General features: G+C 36.4%; 1 protein-coding gene and 1 long non-coding RNA gene across 2 annotated transcripts; one reads left to right on the forward strand and one right to left on the reverse strand.

Moving 5' to 3' along the window:
• Positions 1–3,034: 3,034 nt before the first annotated feature.
• Positions 3,035–7,242, reverse strand: LOC18042546. Its single transcript, XR_002905108.1, has 3 exons — positions 6,976–7,242; positions 6,236–6,403; positions 3,035–3,912 (listed from the first exon to the last, which is right to left on the reverse strand). It is a non-coding gene; the product is annotated as an uncharacterized LOC18042546 (long non-coding RNA).
• A 3,944-nt stretch (positions 7,243–11,186) lies between these two features.
• LOC112097711 lies at positions 11,187–12,221 on the forward strand. The gene has a single exon (XM_024183081.1). The coding sequence runs from the start codon at positions 11,187–11,189 to the stop codon at positions 12,219–12,221; it is 1,035 nt and encodes a 344-aa protein (XP_024038849.1).
• Positions 12,222–12,402: the final 181 nt, after the last annotated feature.

Here is a 12,402-nt window from a genome sequence, read left to right on the forward strand (position 1 = left end):
CCGAACAGCAAATAGCCATAAATGATAGGACAATTAAATTGGAACTCTCCGCAGACCCACGATTTAATATCTTTAGATTGTAACGGTTTAACCCAAAAAAAAAAAAAATAGTAAAAGATTTCTTAAAAAAATGAAAAAAAATTGTTGAAAAGAAGAACAAAATTGTGGCCCACGTGTCATTTCAAAATAGGTTGCTGGCATAAACAACCGGCTCCATCCCGGACAGATGTTATGTGAGTGGTTGGTACGCGTTTCCACTTTTTTGTTTTAGATGCAACAACTCATGCACTAAAAATATATATTAGATATTTAAAGCATAAAAAATATATGTTGATTTGATGAAATTTGATTTAGGAAAGACGACTAAAAAAAGAGCAGTGTAACGTCATTTTATTTATATCTAAATAGCTTAAACACGATCTCTATTTATACATATATTTATACCATATTATTTGGGTTGTTATTTTTTTATAATACTCCTTCATTCATGACAATTAGATCAAATAATCGAATCCCTACTATAGCTAATTAGCTTATTGACCAGCAACTTAAAAAAGGATGCCATAAGGACTGCCTCTTTGATGATTGACATTTCTCTTCTTTTTTTTTTTGGTTTTTTTTTGGGGGGGAGAAAGAAACCGAATTATGAGTTTATGGAAATTAAAGCAAATAAGAAAGTGAATTACAGCAGAATGAGTTTGTGATTGTGATAGGTCGAGCAAGTCTAGAAATCAATTAGGCAAAACCCACCACGAAAGTTAAAAGCCAAAAATAGCGTCCACCACAAATATAAAATTGGAGGAGGTCAGGATCATGCCTTTGCTTTACATATTAAATTAAGTAAAAGCCACCAAGAATCTTGCTTTTGCTTAACATGATTAATTAGGCACTAATTCAGAAAGAACACGAAAATAATAAACCCTTTTATTAATCTTAAATGTCAGGAATAAAGCTACATTTTCTCCTCTTACCGTCTCTTCAGGTTCATTTCAAAAGTTTGAAGAGAGTTATCCATTCTTCCAAATTAAGAAAATCAACATTCTTGCTCTCTTCAAATGTTGAATAAAGAAAAATAGATTGTTGAATAAGAAGGAAATTAGAATGTATCTACCTTCGCTAACTAAAAATAAAAAAAAAATAATCTCTCTTTTATTACTAAAATACACTATTTTTTTAATAATTGTATTGACAGTGACAATATATATCATCGATTATATTCTTGTTGTGTTGAAATAAGATATAAAAATTTTTTGATCAAGAGGAATTCGACTCATTTGTTAAAGGTACATATTTAATATACTAAAAACAAAAATTAACATAACACGATTATTACACTAAAGTGAAATGAAAGCCAGTACCCACCAGTTCACCAACAGTTATTTAGCAAACTTTGCATTCTCGTATTTGAGGAAATGGACATTGGTGAATTAACCAAAGGACGAATGAAAGAATTTTAAATAACAAAATAGAGACTACACATGTTTTTTCTTTTTTTTTTTTCCATATAATTGTTCAGGAAATGGAACTAATTTTGAGACATTTTCAAATAAACTTATTTTCAAAAGCAATACAAAATGATTTCGTTTTATTTTGAAACATTTCATGGAATCAAGTAGCAGTAAAATAAATAGAAAAGTAGTAATTCTCTCATTCTATCATTTTCTTTTTTAAAAGGAGATGATGGGGTTGGGTTGTTCACAAAATTATTGGTGCGGGGGTCTATTTGTTTTTGTTTTAATTTTATTAATTAATTACCGAAGCAAACATGTAATGATTTGTAAAAGGATCACTAGCATCAGATTATTGGGAGGTATTATGGAGAAGTCACACTTAGTATTTACAATTCATGTAAGATGAATTTGTAAGACTTATTAATTTTGATGAAAATGCAGATTTATTAAGTTACTAATTCATTAAGTTAACTTGAGATATTAATATTCACTAATTGTGGAGATTAATTTATTTAACTTGTCATGATTTTCAATTAAGAATGAAGGTCAGTCAATTTATGGAAAGAAGGATAATTTTTTTTTCAGATTTTTAATTCTTAGGATTTGATTTCACTTTGTTTCGATTGTCGATGTTGCTGAAGAGGCAGTGAAAGTTTGTTGAATGCCATCAAATGCTTGTATCTTATCTCACAAAATGTCAATATCAGTTTGTTTCCTATAGGCGCAGCCATCGCGAATTGAAAGTAACAACGTGATGAGCATATAACATATACATATTTTACCATTAATTATATAATTGTTAGTTATTTTTATTTGTTATTTTTAATTAATTAAATTATTTTGTTGAATAGGAAATTAATTGGAGATTATGGATAAAAAGGGCATGAAGAAGTTTAATTTGGGAAGCAATAAAAATTAAATTGAGAGATAAAAATACAGACAAGGATTAATGGAATCCAAACCGAAAAAAAAATCAAAGCACAAGGATTTTCTTAATGTCATTATTTAGGCAAGTGTTTTGATGCAACGGAAGTTTACAGTTCCAATATTCCGTTGATTTTTAGAAAAAACCAAAATAAATGAACAAACTAAATTCACGTTGATTCAAAAGAATTATGCGAATTTAAGAGTTTTGAATCAACGTGAATTTAGGAGTTAAGACTCATTGATTCCGCAGAATACCAATAATTAACTAATTCAAATACTCCCACAGAGTTTTGAAAACTGGAATGTTATTGAACTTAAAATCTTTGCTTGTAAAACCTTTAATAAGTTACATAATTATATAAAGTGTGTATAAACTAATGTGATATAAAGAGATTGGTTGTATTAAACTATCATGAACCCATATAATTGAAAAAAATAACTGTTATTACTTTTTAGTTAATTTTTTTATGTCACACCAGTTTGTACATATTAGTTTGTACAAAACTGTTTGTATCTCTATTATTATTGTTATATAAATCGTTCAATTTTCTCAAAAATATGAATATGGGCAGGGTATTCATTCCTATTTCATCATAAATAAATAAATAAAATTGCATTGTTTATCTTATCAACCACTTGAGAGTACGGAGGTTGGTTAATTCCATTCGTATGAATTATCTACGTGTATATCGACTGAATTAAAGGCACTTATTGCCAGAAGTTATTTTTTATTTTTTATTTTTTTGGTTTCCCTTATTAACATATAACCTCAAATGCACTATGCAATAAAAATATAAATATAGATAGAGCAATCTGCTACTAAGGCTTTAGGTTGTTAGCCAGATGCTAAGGCCTTGTCTTGAATAAGCCCAGCAATTCAAGCTTAAGATCACACTATAAAAAGGGGGCGCAAAGGCAAAGAAAGTGGCACGTCAAGTGGAGCAAATGAAGCGAAGGAGAGCATGTCACGCTGAGATAACGTGTCTGATAATTGGCTCCGCTTCTACCCTTTAAACACCTCGAAAGAAGCATCAAGGAAGTGGTCTTGTCATCATCTTCTTCCAGTACATCAATGGAGAAGCAACATTCGAACACATGGAAATAAGAAAAATCATTCAAAATGACAGAAACTTGCCCCAAAGATAAAAATACACAACAATAAAAGCTATACAAACTTTCCAAAATCAGGACATTAGATTCATTTGGAAAGAACAAAAATTTTCCCCCAACAAATAAATACCGTTGATACGCAGAATAGAAGCCTGTCATGCAGACAAACACCGCATAGAATTGTAGAGCCACCAAAGTTGTAGCTCCACAGTGAAGGGTTACTTTGTTTTCTTTAAATAACACATGCTTTGAACTTCAATTCTTCTCATATCAATTTCTGCTTCCTATGGTGAATAAATACATGGGCAGGCAAACTCTACATTTGATAATGCTAAAGGGAATTGCACTACTTAAGCGACCAAACTGGATCTATTCTAATTGAATTCTTCAACTTCTCTGCGAAGGCTTCAACTCTTTGCGAAGGCTACAAGAAAGAAGTTGAAGAAATGAGATAATTTTAGTAATGCTTAGACCCAGTTACTTAACTGAACAAACTAAAGATTAACTACCTTCAAGCAAGTAAATGGATTCAAGACGGCAAATAATGTAATTAAAAAAGAAGCAAATAATAAGAAAAAAACCAAAAAAATTTAAAACTAGATGCAATTCAGTGTCAGAACTGAATTCTGAAGTTGAAAGAACAGAATAAGAAGCAAATATAAGCGGGTGATTACTTTGTTTTCTTCAAAAATTTCTCGATTTTATTTATTTATTTTTATTTTACTCTATAATACAATGCGGCATAAATCCAACCCTCCTGGTGAGCTTGGTTTATGCATATTTCACCGTATTAATTTGTAAGTTAATGAAATACCGTGTGAGTGAGTTGACTTTGGAGCCAAACACATGAATTATCATTAAGTTAATGTGAAATAGTATTTTTATTGCATATTAAAGAACTCAAGCGATTACAAGCATACTCCAAATTAATTTTAAAGCATACCTCAAAGTAATTAATCTCCAAATAGTCATGTGACAAAATCAAAAGGATCAGTTGGCATTAATTAATGCAAATCACAAAAGAAAATAAGCCAAAGAAACTGCTAGACGACCAAATAAGGTGGCATCAAATCATTTATCATGCAGACAAACCTTGTACATTTGATGACCCAAAAGGGGAAGATTATTAATCGTAGAATGACCCAAGATATTGCAAATAATCCAAAGATCACAGTTGCTCCAAGTTCATTCTCAAAATACTTAAAAACTTTGGCAACTTCCATAAAAACATCACTTGCATCATGCAAAGCAAGAATAATAGAGCCAATCTGGAAAAACCTCCCCAAAAAAAAAAAAAAATTGTTTACTCTCACTATATATCTTTTGAGAAAAATATCAATCATTTTTACTCATCAGGTTATCCTGCTCTAAAACACAAATTGTTAAGGGTTGAGAACTCTGAAACTCTCAAGGGCCCAATATTGCATAACGAAAGTTCTAAGTTCTATGTTATGTTAATGACTTAATGTTCATATGCTAATATAAGGAGTAGAAATAAAATCCAACTAATAGTGGAGCTCTTTATAAGAATGTTTCATTTAACATGTCACCTTGAATTATTTTGCAGTTTGAAATGAGAATAAGGGGTCATGAATATGATACACCCAATGAAGAATTAAGGTAAACATCTTTACAATAACAGTGAAGCGATAATAATTAAAATATTCCAAATAGCTTAAGAAACCACACTTGTATTCTATGACACATAACATAACTCATAAACTACTAAATTTAAATGATTAAGTGAACCCAGAATATTTAATGCCACAAGTTAGAAAAGAGTTTCCCAGAGGCACAGTGAAGACTAGGGAGTTACAGAAAATAGTTTACACTTGTCTGAAAACTGAGATGCAGGAACAAGACAGAAAGCTTCCAAGCATGAGTTGATATTTTTATTAAAGAGAAACTCCCAAATTTATAACTCGTATGCCAGAAAAGAAGGCAATCCATATCAAAACATAAGTTTGAATGAGATGCCACTAAAAGCTAGAGAGCATTTTTATCTCTGATTCTCTATATTTTCATGCTGCAAGCAGCAGTAAAGTAATGAGAGTAACAAGATTGGAATCTATTGATTTAAGAATAATCATCACTAGTGCTCTCTGGTGATTATATGAAAGTAGATTCCAAAAGCATATTAGGAAAGTAAGCTTTTGTAAATATGCTCTAGAAAATATCAACCACAGAAATAATGTTTTTCCTCTTTCTTCCAAAGCACTGATTATTCTTTTGGCTAAATAAAACACTATCAACAACTTTGCTTAAAAAAGCTATTCAATTTTTAATTTCTAGTACAATTATGATTCTTGAGATAAAATTTCAAATACTTAAATAAGATCAATTATTTTTGGGTATCACTGAATAGAAAAGAGTGTCAAAAGTATATGCAAAAGGAAGAGAGAGGTGTTTAAAGAAGAGAAATAAAGAGGAAAAAAAGTTGGAAATTAGGATAGCATGCACATTGATTATCAATAGAGTAGCATCACCATTCAGCATCTCATTTCTTAAACAAACACTGTCCCACATTGAAGAAACTAACAGAATTATAGAGGCATCAAAAACAGAAAGCCAAAGAGTAAAAAATAAAAATTTATTCCATATAAAAATCCAAAGCCAAATCCAAGTTAATAAGTGCCTACAATAACTATATATATCGAATATAGAATACAAGAATAATAAGACACAAAACAAATCAACTGGCTTACTTATAATATGAGTTCCAGGTATAAACAGAGACATTACATTACCTTACAAATGTTGGTTGCCATATTCTAATCCCTTGTAGTTTTGGGGCCAAATAACAAAGGTAATATCCGGAAATGTTGCATAGATAACATGACAATTACAATCCACTTCTGAAAGTGTTAATTAAAAACCTTTTCATGTAGTCACTTTATCAAAGATGTAGGTTCAACCTACAAAAATTACAAATTAAAATGAAAGATTCAACAGAATATGCCACAAAATAAAAATTAAGGCAATTCTTTTTCTTTAATGCATTCCATCAAACACCTAGTGGGCTTCTTTAGAAACTATTATTTCGTCTAATTTTTCTTTTCAGTCCAGAAAATACCAATATTAGCCTCAAAAAAGAAAAAAAAACTGCTGAATAATATCATCAAAATGCAAAGTTCATACGTTCAAGATGCATTCAGCATAGACATAAGCACATGAATGTACATGAACATTTAATAGCTTAAGCTTTAGCATGTCAGTAGAGATAATTTGAGAAACAACCATGAATCCAACCCAAAAATCAGAAAAAGGAAAAAAATTGACAAAATTTAGAAGACCTAACAACTTAATCAATTTAAAATCTATTTACAATCTCACATATTTCTCTGAGAATCTAAATTCAAATCCACCAAAAAAAAAAAGAAGGAAATCGCTAGCACAATCTCAAAACAAAAATCAACATATATGAAAATGAATTTGCTCGATCTCCTATTATGAAAAGCAATGCAAGTCCTATGAACAGAAAGTTTACCTCAGAGCAGTGGCGGCTTGGCCTGGCTTTGAGCGACAGTGATGCGGAGTTGTGGTGACATGGAAGCGTAACTTGGTGAGACTTGTAGCCTGGTTTTGCGCGTGCATCATCGTCGTAGTCGTCGTCAGTGTTCTAACGGCAGAACACTATTTGAACAGCGGCAAAGATGCGGGATTGATTTCTAGGGTTTGGCAAGCGTGTTGTTTCGCAGTGTTAGTTGATGAGTGGTATGCGTTATAAGTGACCAAGTGAGTTCGGAGACGAGAAAATTTTATGTCTTAGTCTAAACGCCCCGTTTTGATTTTATCATTTATATGTATTTTTTTTATAAATTATTTGTCAATTTGAAATGGGCAATTTTTCTTTTCTTTTAATAAAATATTAATTTAAAATTTGGTCAAACACGGTCAATGTTAAAATTCTATCACAAAATTTTTGATAGAGTATATTCCTATCACTATCCTATTAAAAATTCTCAATAGACACAAATTATATCATAAGTAAATCATTAATCATTTGATGGATAATAATTTTATCACAATCATGTCATACTTTTATGATATAGTAATTTCTATCATAAAGTATCAGTCATTTATTATCATTTTTCTTACAGCTTCAAAAAACCCAAAGTAGAAAGCAGAAGCATTAATTAACGGGTAAATTTCTTTTTGGTCCTTAAGAGTGTTAATCATCAATTCTCAGTTTGTTCATGTGTTTCAAGGAAAAAAAAAATTAAAACACGCATTTACTAAATGTTAAATGTTACTTTTTGATTAATCTCATAAGCAACAACAGTTTGAAATAAATATCTTAAATAAATATTTTAATAAACGTTTTAGACAATGGTATTGGAGATTATTATTTTTTAAAATCTGAGAATCAAATACGAATCGATGGGTAAAACTCTAAAAAGACTAATGGTAAATTTACCCGCCACCAAAAATTCGTAACAAATCCTAAGTACTTATCAATAAAAGCAAGCGGAAAGAAGAAGAGGCCTGGCTGGCCATCCTAAGTACTTATCCGGGTCATGGGTCATGAGTCATTGCCGTATACAAAATTTTGAAAATTCCAAATGAAAAGATATTTTGAAATTGGGCAGCTCTGGCCTTTTTTCCTTGCTATTATCTACAATATTTATTTTTGCAATCCGCATGCATGCTCGGTTATGATCACCCACGTGATCGGTATTACGTTTTTTTATCTTCTTATTAACAAATTATTTAGTGTGCGGACTCCATTCATGCTCCCACGTTAATCTTCTTATTAACAAATGCTCCCGCTATTCACTTTGCCACAGTCGGCTACTTCATTCTATTTGTTTACTGCATATGAATCATTAATCATATCAAACCAGAAGCGAGACCTCACAAAAGCAACTTAATTACTTCGTGAGTTTTAATTTGGGAAGTGGAGGTTTCTTCTGATTTGAACAATATGGAAACTACCTGTCCAAGTTTTTTTTTTTTTTTGGCGAATTTCAGTTGAATATCATTTATAATTCTTATTTCAATATATTTGTAAATAAGTTTAATAATATTAAATTTTCACTTAAGAATGACCGGTGGGAGGGTTAAGCAGATATGCCTGATTTGGGTGTTGGAATATTTATAGTGGCCCATGTGCCACATTATTGAATTAGTAATAATTTAAAATTTAAATGATAAAATAAATAATGGGCCAAAATCCTATTGGTCAATTGGGAAAATCTAATTGTCCACTTTGATGGAAAGTGGAAATAAGAGATTTATTGAAATTGATTTTTTCTCTCTCTCTCTATATATATATCACATTAATTTTCGCTCCATCAAAAAAGCGAATCACTCTAAAGGGGTCAAGAGATAAAAATTAATTTTACAAATCTTTAATTATTTACCGTGAGATTTGATCAAGAAGATTGCTATGAATCAAGATATGTTTTCTCTCAATTATGATGATGTGAAAATCTTGATATTCTATTGTTAAGTAAATACAAGCACCAGGTCGGTCATGCTATTATTTCCACCCCGGCGTGGATCACCTTAGCCTATGGTACGAGCCGAACACAGGGACAAGCATAAACCGACCAGAGGGGAACCCCTGACAAGCATAAACCGACCAGAGGGGAACCCCTGCTAGGGGAATGTACCGACTAGAGGTATACACCGAGCCGATACCTGTCCCCCAGAAAGCGGGAACACGATCCCACAGAACCGCGGCCGTTACGCTGTTCCCAGAACACAGAATCGCGGCCGTTACGCTTTTCCCAGAACACAGAATCGCGGCCGTTACGCTTTTCCCAGAACACAGAATCGCGGCCGTTATGCTTTTCACAGAACACAGAATTGCAACCGTTACGCTTTTCCCAGAACCGTTGAAGGACACGTAAGTCCCCACGTTTGCGACAATGCAACGGTTAGAGTCCCGTGAGGGGCTGCCACTACCCGGAAAAGGGGGGGATAAAGGGCAAATGGAAAGGTGGGGACAGCGGATATAAAAGGGGAGGAACTCAACGGAGAAAGGGACAGAAAAACTGAGAGAGGGAAAACGCTGCCAAATTGCAACCAGATCATTGTCCTACGAATTTCAGATAAACTTCTTGAACCCAAATCACATTGTTTTCCCGTAAACACCTTGAGCTAACTTAGGCATCGGAGGGTTTACGCCGGCAAAACCACCGGCGTCTCTGATCCGTTTTTAGTGAGCGCAGGTCTATTGAGAGGAAGGGGGACGATTCCAGTTCCAGTGAACGAGCAACAACAGATAACACAAACGTTGGTGAAAGAATCTGGTCGGTCAAAGGGCGAGCAGATTTCAGCATCAACATTTTGGCGCCGTCTGTGAGGACCTGGATAAAAAGCTACCACCGAATTAGCACTTACCGGAGAGACAGAGAACAAGTAGACATGGATTTGTCAAGGAAGGACGCTTTGAGGGAGGATAACGAATCGGGGGAAACAATCACCCTTCGGAAAATTGCAAATGAAGCCTGAGAGAGGGTGACGCAAGATCGATTGGAACGGATGGAGAGGCAAATGGAGACTCTTGCCACCATACTGAATGAGCTAAGAGATGAGCGGAGAAGGGATCGCGAAATCCCCGTGGGGAGAGATGATGTGGGAGCAGAGCCCAACATCCGGAGCCATAGAGTCGAGGAGATCCCTCCGCCAGCGGACCAACCTTATGGGGTTCATCCCCACGGAAGCATTGGTTGGATTCCTGGAGAACAAGTAGACGAAGGGAGGAACCAACCTCGCCCCAGGCAAGTACCGGGAGCTGATGGCCGAGGAGTCAACGCTGATGAAGGAGAGCTCAGACAGCGGTTGCAAAATGCCGAGCAGGAGCGAGATCAGATAGCTGCACGTGATCCTGACCGTGCTGTAGAATTGGAGGGAGAGGTGCGCAGACTAGCGCAAGTGATAGAGGAGATACAGGGTAAGAGGAAACCCCCGAGCTGGAGGATAATGCTAGATGAAGAATCTCCGCTATCAGCTGAGATCATGGGTACCATAATCCCAAGAGATTTCCGCTTCCCCGACCTCAAATACTCCGGGCGAAGTGATCCACTGGTGCACATTGAGCGTTTCAACGACATGACAGGTGTGCAGGGGCTGACACCAGCTCAGAGGTGCAGGGCGTTCCCGTTGACGCTAGAGGGACGAGCTCGAGAATGGTACCGCAGGCTGCCCCGAGGAAGTATAAAGGGGTATGAGCAGATGTGTCAGGAGTTGGCCGAGCAGTTCCGAGGGGCAGTAGCCCCAGAGGACGACATGATGGAACTGATGGGGATGAAACAGGAGGAGCACGAGTCCCTACGGGATTTTGTAAAGTGATACCACCGAGCCGTACTTGATTTGAGAGCTTTCAATCACCCGCAGGCGTTGAGGGGTTTAAAGGAGGGTGTGAGGATAGGCCGGCTATGGTATAACCTGAGAAGCCCCCTGGTGCAGAATTATTCAGCAGGGTATGAGCAGGCGAGATGAGATATTGAAATTGAAGAGGAGAAATCAGCAAGACTAAAAAGTGAACAGCTAGAAGAGCTAAGGCGGAAGGAGCGGAGAGCCCCGAAAGGGAGCGGGTTGAGAAAGCGAACTGGAGAATCTTCAGGGATGGGTGGAACATCAACTCGGTCCCGCCCTTACCCCATAACTCCGAGAGCACAACAGTTCTAACACAGCCGGGCTTAACCTCCACGCCCCCCAATCCCAGAGCGGCAGCGAGAATTCCGGCAGATGGCTGCCCACCCCTATCACAACACTCCCAGAACATTACATGCAACCGATTCCAGGACTAGTCGACTAGATCAATTAGCAACTGGGACAGCCCGAGGTGACATTCATGATAGCCGATCAGTTCAGCTAATAGATCAGAGCTCGGCCTATAGACAATACACTCCATTAAAGATCTCCATGGAGGAACTATATGAGAGGATCGAGGGAAGAGGCCTGCTATACCCTCCAGCCCCAATAACAAAACCGGCTCATCGACGGGATAAGAACAGATTCTGCAAATTCCACGATACTCACGGTCACACAATCAGCCAATGTCGTGACCTGAAGATTCAGGTGGAAGATTTAGTAAGGAACCGATACTTGGATGAGTATGTAGACGGAGTGTCCCCTGTCATTGAGTCAGAGTACATACGAGATGAAGGAGTTGAGAGGAGTCTAGAACGAGAACAGCCGACCATCCGTGTGATAGCAGGAGGGCCAACATTGGCCGGGGATTCAAACAGAGCACGGAAGAACTATGGGAGATACGCCATGGCTGGCAAAGAGGTGCTTCTGAATTTACCGGCAGCCAAAAGAGCAAAAGTGCGGCAAGTTCCTATTATGTGGACGGAAGATGACGAAGAGGGTATTTTGTATCCTCATGAGGATGCCTTGGTGATTAAGGCAAAGGTGGCCGGTACAGAATTGCAGCGAATACTGGTAGACACGGGCAGCTCAGTAGACATCCTGTTTAAGCCGGCCCTAGATGATATGGGGATTTCAGATTTGAAGCTGGAGCGGAAAAATACTTCCTTGAAAGGATTTGGAGGGGGACGGTTAACTCCCTTGGGGATCATTGAACTCCCGATTACTGTGGGGACAAAGCCGTTTGAACGAACGATGATGCTGGACTTCGTCGTGGTAGAGGAAAGAAGCCCTTACCAGATGATATTGGGGAGACCGTTCATGAGGATAAGCCAATGTGTAATGTCCACGCATTATCTAGCGCTGAAGTACAGAGTAAATGGAGTTGTGGGTGTAGTAAAGGGCGACTAGAGGATGGCCAGGAGCTGCTATGCTACAGCGGCCAAGGAAACGTTGCAGGTCACCTCTCTAAATAACCGGGGGGAGTCAAAAAACGGTCGCCAGGAACCTGTTGAGAAGCTGGAGGAAGTTATTGTTAGCAGGAGTGACCCGAGCAGAGTGGTTAAAGTCGGATCGGAATTGGGTGAAGAAA

This window comes from Citrus clementina, unplaced genomic scaffold (genome assembly GCF_000493195.1).
Source record: "Citrus clementina cultivar Clemenules unplaced genomic scaffold, Citrus_clementina_v1.0 scaffold_5, whole genome shotgun sequence".
NCBI classification, from domain to species: Eukaryota; Viridiplantae; Streptophyta; class Magnoliopsida; order Sapindales; family Rutaceae; genus Citrus; species Citrus x clementina.